Genomic DNA, 17862 nt, shown 5'->3' with positions numbered 1-17862 from the left:
ACCCCGCCCCCCTCCTCCTCTGCCCCAAGGACTGGCAGACAGACGGGCAGGATGGGCTGAGGCAGCTCACTTTATTGGAATCTCTGGTACTCTGAGCCCTCGGTTAAGACAACACTTGAACACTCGACACGGTCGACACACGCACACACAGACGTGAACTCCACAAGGTCACAGACACAAGGACACGTGAGTGTGGGGAGGGCGGGGCTGGCCCCCTCCATGGGGGATCTCCCAGCAGCAGCGCTTCCTAAGTTGTCGCTCGGCTGGGGGGCTGGCCTCTCCATGTGGGCCCCTCGCCCAAAGCATCTGGCAGGCAGTGGAGGCATTCCTGATCAGGAGGGCTGGGGAACTGGTTTCTGCCCCCCAGGGCTCCCCCCCCCCCATGGCTTGGTCCTCACTGATGAGCAAGGAGTTTGCTTCCCTGCCATGGCATCCTTTTTGACCTCCTGGCCAAGCGGGGGAAGGATCTGCCCTCGTCTGTCATGGCTGCTTCAGTTGGGATTCCTGCACTGCAGGGGGTTGGACTGGATGACCCTGGGGGGGGGGAGCCCTCCCAATTCTGTACAGCTGTTTAAACTCATAGGATGTCTTGCAGACTCGACTCCACGGCAGGGAGCTTGCTGGAAAGGGGACACACTCGTGCAAACACCGACGAATGGCAGGCCTCGCCTGGGGGCTGGGGCTGGGTTGCATTGCACACCAAAGACACTGAGGCAGGCAATGGGGTGGGCAGTAGCAGGGGGGGGCCCCGTGCCTGCCTGGAATGTGACACGAAGAAGAACAGGATGCGCAGGGGCAGGTGCTCAGCCTCCTCTCCTCTCTGGCTGGGCAGCTGAGGCGGCCCTGGCGGTGGAGGTGGGCAGAGGAGACACCTCCCCCCGCCGCCACCCCTGCTGGCCCTGGGATTCCCAGCGCCTCCCGGCTGAGGTTGGCAGTTGGAGGGCACCAAGGGGGCAGCGCTGGGCTCAGTCCTGTGGGTCCTGGCACTGGCGGCAGCTGGCCATGTCGTCCAGGTAGCGCTCCACCTGGATGGTGCAGGAGACGAAGCCAAACTTGCTCTGCAGGACGGCTGTGGCCTCTTGCAGCACCGCCTCCATGTCGGCCCCAGAGTCTGCAAGGGGGAGAGACCCAGACAGGGGTCAGCTGGGCAAAGGCTGCTCCAGCCTCTGCCTGCCCTGCACACCCAAGGAGAGGCTTGGAGTTTGCAGGATCATCTAGCCCAGCATCCTGTTCTCACAGTGGCCAATGCCTCTATGAACCTGGGATTCGAGATAGACTGCCTCTGCACCTGGAGGCTCCATAAGAACGAAAGAAGAGCTTGCTGGATCAGGCCAGTGGCCCAGCCTCCTGTTCCCACAGTGGCCAACTAGATGCCCATCAGGGGAAACCAGCAAACAGGATCTGAGCACAAGAGCAACTCCTCCTACAGTTTCCAGCCCTGGCGTCCAACTGCAGAGACAGCATAGCCATTGTGGCTGCAGCCATTGCTAGCCCTCTCCTCCTTGGATGGGTCTGATCCTCTCTAAAGGGAGGGGCAGGAGCCGGGGGGGGGGGGAGTATTGTTAGTATTGCTCACTTTAAAGCAACTCTGTCGCCCAAAAGGCCAGCTGCCCCTTTATAGACCTGTTAAGCTCACTTCCATCTTCTGGGGAAAACTGTACTCCTATCACACCCTACAGAACCTCATGGGGGGGGGTGACCTGAAAACAGGCATTTCCCCCCATTGCTCCTGTATTATGGGATGCCCTTTGCTGTAAAGGTCTTCTAAAGACATCCTTTCCCCCCAGGCCTTTCCTGATCCATAAGATTGGGCCCTGTTATTTATTTATTTGTCGGTTCCCCAGATTCCTGATTTTATGCTGCTGTTTTACTGGTTCCATGTTGCATTTTTCTTTTAATGAAACTTTTAAGTGGTGCACCACTTTGAGTTTTTAAAATATTAAGTGGCTTATGAAATGCCTTTAAATGAATAGATAACATTCACAGCTATACCAATTGATTTTTGTCCTGGATTTTTGTCCTGTTTTGCTTTTGAGGCATTTTAAACTCAGGGTAGCATCCCGAAATGTGGTCCCCCTGCCTGCAGTCGGAGGTGGTACGGTCCCCACCCCCATCGCCTGGGGCCTTTGCCCTCTCAGGATTTCCTCAGGGGGTCCCGGGCACTCAGAGGCAGGGTGGGGTGCTCACCAATTGCCAGGTGCACAGCCACCACGTGATGGCTGAGGGTCAAGGCCCAGAGGTGGAGGTTGTGAGCCCCCTTCACGCCCTTGACGGACAGCAGCACTTCCTTCACGGCTTTGAACTCCACGCCCCGCGGAGACCCTGGAAGAGAGGGAGGCAGGGTGGTAACAGACTTGGCTGGGGTCCCTCCAAACCCCCAGCTCCCCCCCTTGGAGGAGCAGATGTGGTGCCGGCTCCCTGACTGGCATACCTGGAGCAGAGCAAGGGAGGGGCACCTCCTGCTGGAGATGGGGTGCGGGGTCACCAGGGCAGTTGCCCTGGGCAAAAAATGGTAAGGGAGTGCAAAATTTCAATCCCCGGTGCAGCCTTAAAACAGCCATGGGCTCCCTGGGCGATTTGTCTTTACGCCTGGAGTCTAAAGGTGCCTTGTGCTAAAGCTGAGCCAGTCACTTGCAGAGGGACCTGGCCCCTGCCTCTTCCCCTCTGCCTTTCCCCTGCCCCTTCCTGCTCCTCCTGCTCCCCTGCTGGCTTTTGGATGGTCTTGGGCACCCTTTGATGTTGGCTTTGCAACCAGTGCCCTGAGCATCCCCAGGCCTGGGGCAGGGAAGGGACAAGGAGGTCCGGCTGGAATTGCACCAGGATTTTATTCCTCAGATTTCCCTTAGCTGGTTAATGAGGCGGCCTCGTTTGACCCGAGAGGGTCGGGGTTGGAACTCACCTTCCATGAGCACCCGGAAGACGTCGCGGAGGATGGTCACAGTGGAGCCCACCACAAAGACCGAGAAGAGGAAAGTGCTGATGGGGTCCGCAATCTTGTATTGGGGCTGCAAAGCAGAGGAGGAGAGGCAGGGATAGACACAGACAAGATCCCTGCACTGACACAGAGGACCCCTAGGACAGATTTAGGGGGCAGCCCCATGCCCCAGGCAGAAATCCTTGCACGGATGTGACACACTCCTCAGCGCTACTTTGGATCCAACCCGATTGTTGCTTTGGTATGTACATTTTGTTAATTAATTAAGTCTAATAAGGGGAGGGGGAGTAGCCTTCCAAGATGTCTGGCGTCAGAGATACAGCTGCCTCACTCTCTGTGGTTCCAGCAGGGGGAACTGGATCCGGTGAGTGGAAGCTGCAGGGAAGCTGGTTTGCCTGGACATTCAGGGGAAGAGGACCTCTTGGGCCGCAGACAGGCCTCCTGGGGAGTTGGCAGGGTGAACGTTGAGGGCTGGCTCCACCACCGTTTGCCAGGACCAGGAAATATTTAAATAAGAACGCCCACGGTGCTCTGATTCTTAATTTGTGCTGCTTTTTTAATTTGGCAATTTAAACTGATCTACTGCATTGTTTGTATTTGATGCACTGTCCCTCTTAATTGCAATGGGTGCTGGTCAGTGCAAAAAAAGGAAAATCTCTTTAGCTGTGATTCCTAGATGACTCTTGGGGGTTCCTTCCAACTCTGCCATTCTATGATTCCATGGGAACAAGACAGTGCTTCAAGGAGGAAGGCTCTGGGTCCCTATCCAGAGCAGGATGCCTGGTCCCCCTACCTTGAAGTAGATGACGGTTGCAGCCACGAAGACCCCAATGCTCTGGAGCAGATCCCCCACCACGTGCACAAAGGCGGCCCGGACGCTGGTGTTGCTGTGGGTGGGCACCGCAGGCGCACCGCCGGGGCTCTCCCCAATCCGCTCGTAGCCCCCCGTGCTCACCCCGTGGCTGTGGGGGGAGCCCGACTGGTGCAGAAGGTAGGCCATGCTGCGGAGAGGGGTGGCAAGAGCTATGAGCCAAGGCTTTGGGGTGGGGGCCACACCCTTCCCCTCCCACCCCAGATCCTCCAAGTGTTTTCCAGGGACATCCCTGATTTAGAGAAGCCGTCCTGGTTTCTGATTTGATCCTGGAATGGCTCACTTTTCCTTAAAGGTAAAGGTAAAGGTACCCCTGCCCGTACGGGTCAGTCTTGACAGACTCTAGGGTTGTGCGCCCATCTCACTCAAGCGGCCGGGGGCCAGCGCTGTCCGGAGATACTTCCGGGTCACGTGGCCAGCGTGACGCAGCACACGGAAACGCCGTTTACCTTCCCGCCAGTAAGTGGTCCCTATTTATCTACTTGCACCCGGGGGCGCTTTCGAACTGCTAGGTTGGCAGGCGCTGGGACCGAGCAACGGGAGCGCACCCCACCGCGGGGGTTCAAACCGCCGACCTTTCGATCGGCAAGCCCTAGGCGCTGAGGGTTTTACCCACAGCGCCACCCGCGTCCCTATCCACTTTTCCTTAGGATGTCCCTATTTCCACTAGAGAAATGTTGGGGCTTATGGAGTTATCCAACCCCCAAGCCGTCTGAAGCCAATCCTGTATAGGGAAGGGTGTTTTTAATGGTTAATGTTCTATTATGATTTTATATATGTTGGAAGCTGCCCAGAGTGGCTGGGGCCACCCAGTACGATGTGTGGCGTACAAATACTAAAATGATCATTATGGAATGGGACGTCCTTATTTTCATCAGAGAAATGTTGGAGGGTCTGCCATTCACCTCAGCTCTTGGGCCCTGCTTGTGGGCAGTATGCTTCCTTCCGCAAAGATCTTAAGGACTGCCATGTGGACGATGGAGCGAGCGTGTTCCCCCCTGCTCTGGAGGGGAGGACTCGAACCCATGGCTTCAAAGTGACAAGAATGGAGATTCCGACTCAACATCAGGAAGAACTTTCTGACAGTAAGAGCTGTTCCGCAGTGGATCGGTCTCCCTCATGAGATGGTGGACTCTCCTTCCTTGGAGGTTTCTAAGCAGAGGCTGGAGGCCATCTGTCAGGGTTGCTTTAGCAGAGATTCCTGCCCTGCAGGGGGTTGGACTAGATGACCCCTGGGGTCCCTTCCAACTCTACCATTCTGTGATACTATGGAGGTTTTTGAGCAGCGGTTGGCTGGCTACCTGGCAGGGATTCCTTAGCTGTGATTCCTGTATGGTGTGGGCTTGGGCTATAATTAAATGAACTGACCAGAGGCAGCCCCTGACAATGGGAGTGTGTTGTGCCTGAGAATCCGCCCTCCGCCTCCCTCAATGCCCCGCACCAGGCCTAGAATCATAGAATCATAGAATCATAGAGTTGGAAGAGACCACAAGGGCCACTGAGTCCAACCCCCTGCCAAGCAGGAAACACCATCAGAGCACTCCTGACATATGGTTGTCAAGCCTCTGCTTAAAGACCTCCAAAGAAGGAGACTCCACCACACTCCTTGGCAGCAAATTCCACTGTCGAACAGCTCTTACTGTCAGGAAGTTCTTCCTAATGTTTAGGTGGAATCTTCTTTCTTGTACTTTGGATCCATTGCTCCGTGTCCGCTTCTCTGGAGCAGCAGAAAACCACCTTTCTCCCTCCTCTATGTGACATCCTTTGATATATTTGAACATGGCTATCATATCACCCCTTAACCTCCTCTTCTCCAGGCTAAACATGCCCAGCTCCCTTAGCCGTTCCTCATAAGGCATCGTTTCCAGGCCTTTGACCATTTTGGTTGCCCTCCTCTGGACACGTTCCAGTTTGTCAGTGTCCTTCTTGAACTGTGGTGCCCAGAACTGGACACAGTACTCCAGGTGAGGTCTGACCAGAGCAGAATACAGTGGCACTATTACTTCCCTTGATCTAGGTGCTATACTCCTATTGATGCAGCCCAGAATTGCATTGGCTTTTTTAGCTGCCGCGTCACACTGTTGGCTCATGTCAAGTTTGTGGTCAACCAAGACTCCTAGATCCTTTTCACATGTACTGCTCTCAAGCCAGGTGTCACCCATCTTGTATTTGTGCCTCTCATTTTTTTTGCCCAAGTGCAATACTTTACATTTCTCCCTGTTAAAATTCATCTTGTTTGTTTTGGCCCAGTTCTCTAATCTGTCAAGGTCATTTTGAACTGTGATCCTGTCCTCTGGGGTGTTAGCCACCCCTCCCAGTTTGGTGTCATCTGCAAATTTGATCAGGATGCCCTTGAGTCCATCATCCAAGTCGTTGATAAAGATGTTGAATAAGACCGGGCCCAAGACAGAACCCTGTGGCACCCCACTAGTCACTCTTCTCCAGGATGAAGAGGAACCATTGATGAGCACCTTTTGGGTTCGGTCAGTCAGCCAGTTACAAATCCACTGAGTGGTAGCATAGTCAAGACCACATTTTACCAGCTTCTTTACAAGAATATCATTTCTTTACAAGAATATCATCAAGCCTCACATGATGTTCACGCCCACAGCGCAGGCCGAGGTGCCCAGCATGGCGGAGGCTTCGATCTCGTAGTCGTTGCTGATGATGCGGGCCGAGGCCAGGTAAACCAGCACTCCCGTGACGATCCAGATGGAGAGGACCGAGGCCAAGGCGCCCAGCGTCTCTGGGGGGGAAGTTGGGGGGGAGAGAGGGAGATGCCAGTCAGGGGTGCCTTGCCAAAATAGCCCTGTGCCCTCCCTCCAAGTTGGGGAGCACCAAGGCCAGCTCTGGGCCTTTTCCCTGAGGCTGCCTGGAACCCGAACCCGGATTGCAGGGTGGAAGATGTTCCTGGGTCTCTCGGACCTGCCTGCTTGTCCCCAAGGCCAGTTAATAGAAGGAGTCCTTTGCCCTGTCCCGAGAAGACGAGAAGGCTGGCATTGGGCCAGGGAGACCTGCTGCTGCCACATCTCCACTTAGGTTCATGACTTAGCCCACCTCGCATTCTCACCCTAGCCTACCTCACGAGGTTGGCGGGAAGCTGAAACACCGCTCCAAGGTCTGTCGAATAAAGAGCAGGGTGGGGAATGTTTGGCCCAACAGGTGTTCCTGAACTACAACTCCCATCAGCCCCAGCAAGCAGGGCTGGTAGCCAGAGGTTGGTGGGATTTGCAGTTTGGTAACGCCTGGAGGGTTCCCTGCAGCTGGAATAGGACACGATTGACTCCTGCAGGGAGTTCTTTCGGCTCCCCACAAAATGGGCAGCGGTGAAGAAGAAGATGGGTGGGGGGCAGGAGGGGAAATGGCCCCCCCCAAGCAGGATCAGAGAAGAGGCGCAGAAAGGCTATGGGGCAGCCGAGTCAAGCCCTGGCAGCAGGGAAGGCCCCTTGGAGAGTCTGGGGGTCTTTCACTTTGTGGGGACAAGCCATCAAAAAAGCCCTTTGATCTCTTTCAAGTGCTGAAGAGGCCATTTGAATCCATTTCTTCTTCTCTTTCATCCTCCATCAGTCTTCCCTCCATCCATTTGCCTTCTGCCTTTTTCAGGGAACAATTTGTGAGCCTCTCTGACTCCTTGGCTGCCTGGCTCTATTCTGCCACCACTTCAGAGGGAAGCAAGCAGGAAAGGAGGGAGGGAGGGAGTCACCCCCCCCCCAGCAGCCTTTGAACTGTAATGGGAGAAGCATCTCGCTGCTGCTGCTGCTGCTGCTGCTGCTGCTGCTGCCGCCGCACCCCAAATGGGGCACCCAGAGGCAAGTTGGCTTGGCAGGCCCTCCAAAGGCTTCCTTTCCACTCTGCCTGATGAAGGCTTTCCTGCTTTTTCTGGGACACAGTGCAGTAGCTGAGAGCCACCAGGTGGCCTCTTGGGCTGAAGACTGTGGTGGCGAAGGGGCAGTGGGAGAAGCGGGTGAGGCAGAAGCAGCAGCAGTGACCCTCGGCTGCCCCTTGGGAGAGCCCCCCCATGCCCATGGTGAGGTGGGACCCGGGTGGAGGATCTGGAGGTACCTGAGCGGTGCCAGCCGAAGCTCATGATCTTGGTGGCCGGGCGCGTGGAGACCCAGAGGGAGAAGAGGCTGACGCCCATGCTGCCCATGTCTGTCAGCAGGTGAGCTGCGTCTGTCATGATGGCCAGGCTGTGAGCCAAGTACCCACCTGAAAGGCAAGCAGAGCTGTGTTGTGGAGGGAGGGGTGAAGGACTGGGGGGCGGGAGGCCCTGGCTCTAACCAGGATACCCCCTCAGCCCCTTTCAGGCAGACTTCCTGGGTCTTTGTAAGGATGAGCTGAGTCTAGTGCTGCTACCATGATTTATCTCCTCTGCCCTTTGAAGGTTTTTTGCTGTGTCAATCGCTTTGCTGTCAACTGATTCCTGCTCATTATCTTAATGAACACCTTGAAAGAGACCCCGGAAAGTCAGCAAAGAACTGCAAAACAGATAAAATAAATGTGAATCAAATGAAAATTGAAACATCCTCTCTCAGCCACAAAGTGGATTCAGGCACTAGGAGAGGGTATATATATTTTTAGTTATTTTTCTTCTTTGCTCACATGAGTGAGATCAGCAGAGTACCACCCTTTGCAGCTTTAAACTTGGAAGCTAAGGCAGGTTTGATTTCTAGAAACAATAATCAAGGATGCTTTAAGACAGGCTGGTTTTTCCTGGTCTTACCCCCTGAAAAACAACAATCACACCAACATTGTTTTGTGAAGAAAGAAAAGTAGTATTTACTTACATAATCTAAGTCTTGAGGCAGCCATTACAGTAGCAAAATGAAGGCAGGTTTATAACTACTATCTAGGTTACAAAAGTATAAAATTTAAATTCAAAAATGGTGTGTGTGTGGTCAGCTTGAAGAAAGAGAGGGCTTCCCAGGCAGGAAAGAAGCATGCAAAGACAGACAAGGAAGTGATCTCACAGAGTTCTCTCTAGCAAATTTTACGGGGAAAGCTCTGTGAGCCTCAGCCCCTTCATGTGCCCATCTGGCTTGACTGCAATAATATCCCAGAGGAGGCTCCCTGGGTGTCAGGTGACCCCGTCCACCTGGAAGGAGAGAAGCAGGTGGCCATCTGCGCTCCCACCCAACAAGTGTGTCGTCCTTGAAGAAGGAAGAGAACCCCCAGGGCATCCCAGAGAGCTTTTCTGTATCTCTGAGCCTCTCTCGGGTCAATGGAGGTGCCTGCCACTGGCTTGGTGGTCCATGAACCTCCCTCCCAGAACCGCTTCCCAGCCCCACTGACCTATGACCTCTCCAATCATGAAGAGGAAGCAGACCCCGCAGGCGATGCTGAGCTTCCTCTGAGCCTGGAGCTTCAGCTGGCTCTGGCTGGGGGAGCAGGGCCCCTGGTGGCAGTGGGGGGCCAGGCGGCGCTCCATCTCCAGGCCCCCGGGCACTTCCGCATGCCCGTTCTCCAGGGGGAGGCTGGGGAAGGCATCCTGGGTGCCTGCAAACAGACTGAGAGAAGGCCGGAACATGAGGGAGGGGCAGCCCCTCAGTCCTGCTCAACGCCCACAAAATACACACGCAGAGAATTAGCCCCCTCCTTCCTCATGCCACCCACGGCTGTCTTGTAGAGTCACTCCCCACCCCCCATTTAACATCTTTCATTTTTATGTAAAGCATACAACCCAATAAAATATGAAACAAACGGGAGCAAACACCCGACACGAACTAGAACAATTCACAGACTGTGTTTCTACCCACAAACTAAAGTGAAGGATCCAGTTACAGATAGGTAGCCGTGTTGGTCTGCCATAGTCAAAATAAGAAAAATCCTTCCAGTAGCACCTTTAAGACCAACTAAGTTAGTTCTTGGTATGAGCTTTCGTGTGCAAGCACACTTCTTCAGATACACTGAAACAGAAGTTGCCAGATCCTTCTATATAGTGAAGGAGTTAGAAGTAATTTTGCAGATTCAGGATAAAGATGAATAGCAGTGTAGAGTTGGGTATGTTTAGCCGGGGAAAGAGCCATCTTCAAATATCTGAAGATGGAGCGAGTTTGTTTTCTCCTGCTCTGGAAGGGACAACCCATGTCAAGGGATTCCAATTTCAATAAAGCCATTTCCAACTGAACAGTGGGAAGAACTTTTTAACGGTCAGAGCTGTTTGACCAAGGCTTGGAAGGCAGTGGACTCTCCCTTCTTGGCTACCGGTCAGGGAGTCTTTTGCTGCGATTCTTGCATTGCAACTGATTGGACTAGATGACCGTCAAACTATACAATTCTATGATCCTATGATAAAGCCCTGGTTTTCCCTGTCGTGATGTAAGGAAGTGAGAGCTGGACCATAAAGAAGGCTGATCGCCGAAGAATTGATGCTTTCGAATTCTGGTGCTGGAGGAGACTCTTGAGAGTCCCATGGACTGCAAGAAGATCAACCCTATCCATTCTGAAGGAAATCAGCCCTGAGTGCTCACTGGAAGGACAGATCGTGAAGCTGAGGCTCCAAGACTTTGGCCACCTCATGAGAAGAGAAGACTCCCTGGAAAAGACCCTGATGTTGGGAAAGATGGAGGGCACAAGGAGAAGGGGACGACGGAGGACGAGATGGTGGGACAGTGTTCTCCAAGCTACGAACATGAGTTTGGCCAAACTGCAGGAGGCAGTGGAAGACAGAAGTGCCTGGCGTGCTCTGGTCCAGGGGGTCACGAAGAGTCAGACACGACTAAACGACTAAACAACAACAACAATGATATCAGAAAGTGGCGGACTCTCCTTCCTTGACGGGCCATCTGCCTGAAACTCTCTAGCTGTGATTCCTACATTGCAATGCAGAGTCATTAGGAAAGGGGTGTAAAAAAGACACCCAAATGCCAGTGCTGGTCTCCTGACTTTCCTAAGGGAGCAAATGCATCTTGATCTGTCAAGGTCTCTGCTTTAATCCACCCTGGGCAGTGGGCACATTCCAGGCTGCACAGGGAAGCCACACAGGTCAATACCAAGCCCTGAATGAAGGACGCTTTCTTGCAGAAAAATGCTCCTCTTCTGGGTTTGGCTGCCCCTGTCATGCCCCTCACACCCCCTTGGAGCAAGGCGAGGTCTTTTGTCAGCGCCTGGCCTGATCAGATAGATACATGTCAAGTGCTCCCAAGAGTCTCGCTGGGGAGGGAATTAATAGCCAAGCTGGCTCCGTGACTGCGGCTCGTCTCCTGGGGCTGCGCGAGATTTAATCATCTTCCGCCTGCCAGGAACTGGAGAACTGTGATGCCCCTGGACAGTTTGGCCACGGTGGCTGCCTTGCTGCCAGAAGGACCCATTGAGGAGGCAGCTGGGCCCAGGAGCCGAGCTCGCGGGTGCTGGGCTGGCAGGAAGGAGGCAGCCCAGAAAGCCAGAGGGCAGAATCCTGGAATGGGAGAGAATCGGCTGGGCCATATTCTTATGAAAACCTGCTCTTCTCCAAATAAGGAGACTAAAAAGAGGAAGGTCAGAAATGCTGAGCTGTTAGCAACAGGTCTCGGTGTAGAGAAGCCATGGCCGGCTGGCGGAGAATCTCCCCCTCTTCTGGATGGCATGGAAACCTGCACTTGAGTCGTCCTTTGAAATGTCTCAAGGGCCCCCCAGTGGGGTTCAGGCAGGGGCCGGTCAGTTCAGTGGGTGGGTGCGCACGCCAGACACAAACCTGACTGGTACAGCGTCCATTTCTCCCACTGCACCTGATGACTTTCTGTCTGCTGCACCAAGGGAGTTCCCTTTGCTCGTCTCGATTTCCCAGGAACAGTCCTAGATTTACACAAGCTGTCCCGGTTTCTGGTTTGATTCTGGAATGTCTTACTTTTCCTTAGGACATCCCTATTTTCCTCAAATAAATGTTGGAGGATATGGAGTTCTGCTGCCCCAAACCAAGGAGAGAAGTAACTATAAAGTTTTTTTTTTAATGTTTTATTATGTTTTTACATATGTTGGAATCCACCCAGAATGGCTGGGGCAACCCACTCAGATGGGCAGGGATTATTGTTATTATTATTATTATTATTATTATTATTATTATTATTATTAGATGTCCCTAAGTTGGTGGGTATGGAAAGGCTGCCGTGAAAAACTCAGGAAGAATTATCCTCCATTCGTGTCCGTCCCCCGTCCCCCCCCCCCCGTATTTGCAGGCCTTTCTCTCCTCGATTATCTCACGCCTGGGAGCCTCCCAAGCGGCTCCCCCCCTCCTGCAGAGCAGTACCACGTGGTCCCCTCCGCCCCCTCCCACCCACGGACGGCTGCTGCTGCTCTTCTCTCCATCACTTGCCCCCGCAAAATCCTTTCTCCTTCTCCCGCCTCCCCCCGCAAAGGCTGGCTCCCGCAGGCGTTAGAGAGAAAGGAGCCGTCGAGGGGCGCTGCGCCTCGTCTGAGCAGGGCCCCGATCCAGGGAGCGTAGCTCATGCAGTCCAGACATGGGGGGGGGGGGGCTTTTCCTTCTTGTCTATACGCACAAGCTGGAGCAAGAGACCCCCGTCAAGAACATGCGTGTCCGTGTTTCAGTTTGTGTGAATGCGCCTGTTTTCCTTTCTGTGGCTCAGAGGCCCTCTTGCTGAATTCAGACCGACTCGACGGCGACCCTGGACTGAGACAGGCGCTCCAGAGCCGGGGCTGGAGTCATTGCCGGGGCCGCCCCGCTGCTCTTCCGGGGCAACCACCAGGACATCGCAGCCGGTCTTGGAGGGAGGAAACCGCGCTGGAGCAAAGAGTCCGTGGCGGAGCCCTCGAGGCTGCGGGGGGAACAGGAAGGGAAAAGGGCGGGGATCCCGTCGAGGCCTCGAGAGGAAAAAGCGATGGGGAGCGAGAGAGCGGTGCCCCCCATCCCACTCGAAGTTGGGGGTGCCCCCAGCCAGGAAAAGCGAAGGAGGCGCAGGCAGACCAAAGGAAGCCAAGGGCACAGAAGCATGACCTCCGAAGGCCAGAAATTGAGGGGGGGGGGACATAAAAAGAGCCTGGATCAGACCAACGGCCCATGAACCCCAGTACCCTCTTCTCACAGTGGCCCCCCAGGTAAGAAAGGGAGGATGGGAAACCCGCAAGCGGGCCCGGGCCCCAAAGCAGCGCTCTCCCGTCCTGGTGAAGCAGCAGCGGGTATTCAGAAGCACCGCTGCCTCCCAGTCCAACCCGCAACTTCTCCTCGCTCCAGACCCTGGATAATTGGGGCTGCCCTCTTCTGAGCCTTTTCCGACTCTGCAATATCCTTTTTGAGGGGAGGCAGCCAGAGCAGGACCCCAGTCTTCCCACTTGCCTTTTTCAGCCCCTTGGACTGGCATCTTCACTGAGCTCTCTGTATTGCTGTTTAGTAGTTTAGTCGTGTCCGCCTCTTCGTGACCCCCTGGACCAGAGCACGCCAGGCCCTCCTGTCTTCCACTGCCTCCCGCAGTTGGGTCAAACTCATGCTGGCAGCTTCGAGAACACTGTCCCACCATCTCGTCCTCTGTCGTCCCCTTCTCCTTGTGCCCTCCATCTTTCCCAACATCAGGGTCTTTTCCAGGGAGTCTTCTCTTCTCAGGAGGTGGCCAAAGTCGGAGCCTCAGCTTCAGGATCTGTCCTTCCAGTGAGCACTCAGGGCTGATTTCCTTCAGAATGGAGAGGTTTGATCTTCTTGCAGTCCATGGGATCTCTCCTAGGACCCCAAAATCTCCTCACCTCCAGTGTGTGTGTGTGTGTGTGTGTGTGTGTGTGTGTGTGTGAAATCATCATCACTTATTTTGTCCTGACATAAATCATTTTACACTTGTTTCCACTGAAATGCATTTGACATTTTAACGCCCACTCGCTTTGTTGGGAGAAATCCTTTTAGAGCTCTTCACAATCTCTTTTGGTTTTGGTAATTTGGTATCCTCAGCGAAGGGAACATGCACAGGTCCCAATAGGATCCGGGGGTGGGTGAGAGGACTCCACTTTCTCCATCCCTCCATTGTTCCTGCTCTCTGCTTCCTGCTATTGAATCCATTCCTGATCTACACGAGGAATATCCTCTTACTCCCTGACTGCTGAGCTTACTCAGGAGTCATGGGCCAGGTATAGTGTTGAGATCCCACGTGCACTTTGTCAACTGGATCACCTCTATCAGCTTCTTGTCACTCTCAACCAATAGGTTGGTGAGATCGGGCTTGTCCTAGCGGAAGCCCTGCTTTCAGCCTCAGCAGGGCTTGTTCTTCTCTTTGTGTGGTTATTTCATCTTTAACAATAGAATTCATCCCCTGCGCGCTCCAAGCATTGGCCCCATCCGCCCACAAAAGACAGAAAGGCTCGGGATACCCAGAGAGATCAGGGAGGGAGAGGAGAGAAGGTAGAAATGTTTTACTTGTACCCCATCCGCCTCCGTCCTGTTCAGCTATCTCTCTCCATCCCACGACTTCCTCTTACTCAGTTTCCCCGTTGGAGGATATTTCACACTTTCCCCTGGATTTACTCACACCGAGGAAATGAGTTTAGGGATACAAGAACTCTCGATTTATGGTGGGAAATACTAACTTGTCAGGAAAAACTCTCATTTTAACTAAGGAGAAGCAATGAGGCCGGCTCCCTCTTGCATCTCAGAGGCTGAGAGATCCACCCTAGAGGCTTCCTCTCAGGATGGAGAAGGAGAACGTGAGGCCAGAGATCTGAGGAGTAGCAGTCTAGCACCTGATGGGAGGCAGCAGTCTTGGAAGCAGGGCAGTTCCCCTCTCGTACTGTTCCTCCCCATGCAGCCCCATGGCAGCCCCAGTGCAAGGTGAGTCCTGCGCCCCAGCCCTTCCCACAGGCAGCCAACCTCGCAGGGCAGAATGTCAACATTCCCACACAAAATAGCAGCTCCCAGCGTGTTGGCTGAAACCGTGACAGGCAGGCATTCGTCAGGGGTTGCTCCCCCGTTGCCGCAACGCTTCCAGGGCTCCAGACAGGCTGGGCTGGATTCCAGGGGAGGCGGCCTTCCCCCCCCCCCCCGCAGCATCTCAGCCTCCAGGCACCTGTCCTTGCCGTTGACCTCGGTGACCTTCAAGGCGCCTTTCCTTGGCCAGGCTGCTCTGGAGGAGGGGGGGGGGAGCTGGGTTAGGGGCTGTCTGCACAGGGATGGGGAGCCTGCCCTCCATGTGTGCGCCCCCCCATCTCCTCAAATGCAAGCCCCGGAAAACGAGGCAGCCACGCTCCCCCAGCGCAGATTTCGCCAGCCCACCGCTCAGCTGTCCCTCCCTGGCACCCGGCAGAGCCTTCTGGAGGCAGATGGGGGCACAGAAAACAAGCTGGCGCGTGCCCAGGAGGCAGGCTCGACGGCACAGGAAGCGCCTCGTGGGCTGGCAGCGAGGGCCAGGCATCCCCCACCCCCTCCTCGGGGGGCTCTTTCCAGCCACAGCTGCCCTGCTCCCCCCAAGATGCAACGCCATCACTAGCGGCTGACCGCCGGCCCGTCCACGAGGCGCCCTCCCGGACAGGCGAAAGGCCGACGGGCCTCCTCAGCGATGCTTGGAGAGCCTGGTTCTCCGCCTCGGGCAGTGAGGCTTGGCTGACTGGTTGCCCCCCGAGCGGGCCCTGGAGCTGCGAGGTTTCCAGCAGGTTGCGCAGGCAAGGCGACCCCGACGTGGGTCTTGGGTTGGGGCGGAGTGGGGTTCTCCGGCTGCTAACTCTATTGAGAGACTCCCTGCCTTGGTGCAGCAGCCCAGACGTGACGGGTGAGGGAGGGGTGTCAATGCAGTCGCCGCAAGGAAAGGCTCCTGGGGGCTCTCCGGGAGCAGGGAGCGCCCACCTGGGGCGAGACGGACCCCCGCCTTCCCCACCCCAGTAAGAACTGAAACGCTCGACACCGGCAGCAGAGCTAAGGCAGAAGCGAAAGATGCCCCGCAAGGGACTGGGAAGGAGACGCCCCCACCTCCACGATTCCCGCTTCTCCCCCCCCCTTTTGCGCCTCCCCCTCCCGCCGCTCACGTCCCACTGCCGTGGAATTCCCCATGAGCCGTCCCGGGGGCGGGGGCAGGAATCCAAGGATGCCCCGGAAGGAGGAGGTGGCGGAGCGGCACAAGGGGACCCCCTCTGGCCGACCCCCTCGCAACGAATACACGAAGTTCCCCAGAAAATGCGGGGATTCCCGAGCAGGGGGGGTGCTGGGGGGAGGCAAGGCGGGGAACCTGCCGGGAGGGGGCCGGGGGACTGGGCAGGGAGGGGGCAAGAGGCGGCGGGGGTCCCTGGCTGTCGGGGGAGTGCTGGCGACCAAACGTCACTTTGCTCGGCAGGAGCGTGTGAGATTTAAAACCTCAGGCCGCTGGTGCGGAAAAAGGCAGCCAGGGGCCATCTCAGCGGGGTCTTCAAGTGGGTCAGGGGAGCGCCTGGAGGAGTCTCCGGAGGATCCCGGTGGAGGAGAGGAAGGGGCTTCTGCGCGTGGGGAGGCGTGGGGACCCCCTTACCTCTTGAGGCGGACGCTGCTGGAGCTGCTGCTACTGCGGCTGCCCACCAGGCGAGCGCTCTCCGAGGGGTCCCTGCCGTCACCCGAGGGGGGCTCCATCGCGTCCAGAAAAGGAGAAACCCCCTGGCTGCTGCGCTCGGGCCTCGGCCTCAGGCAGAGGCGCGCCGGGCACTCTCCATGTGCTCTCAGGAGACTCCTCGTCCTGTTGCTGCAGCCGCCGCTGCCGGCGCCGTCGAGAGGTCCAAGCAGAGGCAACCCCCGGTGGGCGGGCGGGCGGGCGGAGGAAGGCCCCGCCCCCAGCCACAGGCCCCGCCCCCTGCGGGCAGCGGGAAGATGCGCCTTCAGACGCCCCTGCCTTGCCTCTTCACTGCCGCGCCGTCGTGGCGCCCGGGAAGGAGGCAGGCGCAGCGCCGAGCGCAGGAGATGCCCGATTGCGCCGGGTCTCCAGAGATGCTGCTCCCTGCTGCTTTGCCTGGACCCCCGGAGGCGGGAAGGCGCCTGGGCGCTCCTCTGGCTCGGCGCTCCGTTGTGGCTGGCCGTCGAAGCCGGGGAGAGCTCCCCAGGCCCGAGGGGGTGGCCTGCAGCTCGGCTCCGGGCTGGGAGGCCAGGAAAGGCGCTTCGCTGGCGATGTCTCCCCGGCCCAGCAAGAAGAACGGGGCCGGACCGCAGCCCCCGTCCGTCGGCGGGGCGGAGCTGCGGGAAGAGACCGGCGGGAGACGCGGCGCGCGGAGCGACCGGGAGGCGCCGCGGGGCTGAGTTGGAGCGCTTTCTTCGCCTCGCAGGATCGATACTGATGGCTATTCAATGAAACGGTGATGGAGGTGATGATGGGAGGCCAAAGAAAAGGGTCTCTCTTCCCAAGGCGACAGGCAGGGACCATTGGAGATCTGCCGGAGAAGGGATCTCAGGAGAGCCCCGCGGCAGATCCATTGTGTGGCAGGCGGGGTTGCTCCCTCCAGCGCAGGGGGAAGAGGCAACCGGATTTGGGCCTAACTGGGTCCCCCAATCCGGGGCCCGGCAGGCCCCCCCCCCGCGCAATGACCCCCCAACAGAGAGTCTCAGCCCGTGGACCGGCGGTGCCCACCAGGCTCCCGCACTTGCTTCCTATCTTACCCGACAAAGAGGCGGCGGCTGCCTCGATCCAGGCACTGCTTGGATCGTTTTCGCTCGATCCCCGGCGCGCTTCTTCCCGCCCAGGAAACGGAGCTTGCTCTGCCCTCTTCCAGCCTCGCCCCGCTCCTCCCGAGGCGGCTCCGAGGTTAGAAAAATGCGGTCGCCCGTCCGAATCCATTTTTCCCGGGCCAAACCCTCTGCGCGGCCCAATTTCGTTTCTTTGTTTTTCTCTGTGAGGCGTCAGGGAAGCCGGAGGGAGGAAGGGATGGGAGACCGCAGGGGAGGCGCGTACTCCGGATGCCTGCACACCTGAAGCCCCTCACCGGGAGGGGGCAAAAGAAATCTGCAGTCCAGAGCCCGGGCGGGGGGGCACTGCGGCTGCCCCCCAAATCTCCCGTCCATCTTGAGGCTCCGCAGAAATGAGGACGCCTCTCGACCTCTTTCCGTGGGGCTCGGGGGACGGGGCGGGGAGACGGACTTTTCTAAGGGGGCGGCTGGATTTTTTATTGGAACCGGCGCTGGGGTTTTGCCCAAGGAGGG

The 17862-nt window shown here is 56.6% G+C and overlaps 1 protein-coding gene across 1 annotated transcript; it reads right to left on the bottom strand.

The window, feature by feature from the left end:
- Nucleotides 1-52: 52 nt before the first annotated feature.
- SLC30A3 (solute carrier family 30 member 3) lies at nt 53-16490 on the bottom strand. The gene is made up of 8 exons (XM_081001104.1): nt 16211-16490; nt 9099-9313; nt 7869-8015; nt 6399-6552; nt 3729-3936; nt 2900-3005; nt 2188-2322; nt 53-1111 (listed from the first exon to the last, which is right to left on the bottom strand). Exons 1-8 carry the CDS (start codon nt 16306-16308, stop codon nt 966-968), a joined length of 1209 nt encoding a protein of 402 aa, XP_080857230.1. The 5' UTR covers nt 16309-16490; the 3' UTR covers nt 53-965.
- Nucleotides 16491-17862: the final 1372 nt, after the last annotated feature.

This window comes from Podarcis pityusensis (genome assembly GCF_964106645.2).
Source record: "Podarcis pityusensis genome assembly, chromosome: 3".
Classification (NCBI taxonomy): domain Eukaryota; kingdom Metazoa; phylum Chordata; class Lepidosauria; order Squamata; family Lacertidae; genus Podarcis; species Podarcis pityusensis.
This window is presented reverse-complemented; position numbering and strand designations above follow the sequence as displayed.

What these genes read in the sequence shown, in the direction of transcription:
- SLC30A3 (XM_081001104.1), bottom strand. Translation starts at nt 16,308, where the DNA reads ATGGAGCCCCCCTCGGGTGACGGCAGGGACCCCTCGGAGAGCGCTCGC. An exon ending in CAACCGTCATCTACTTCAAG is followed by an intron (nt 3,006 to 3,728) that starts GTAGGGGGACCA and finishes TCTGCTTTGCAG; the next exon opens with CCCCAATACAAGATTGCGGA. An exon ending in GGCTGTGCACCTGGCAATTG is followed by an intron (nt 1,112 to 2,187) that starts GTGAGCACCCCA and finishes TCCCCCTTGCAG; the next exon opens with ACTCTGGGGCCGACATGGAG.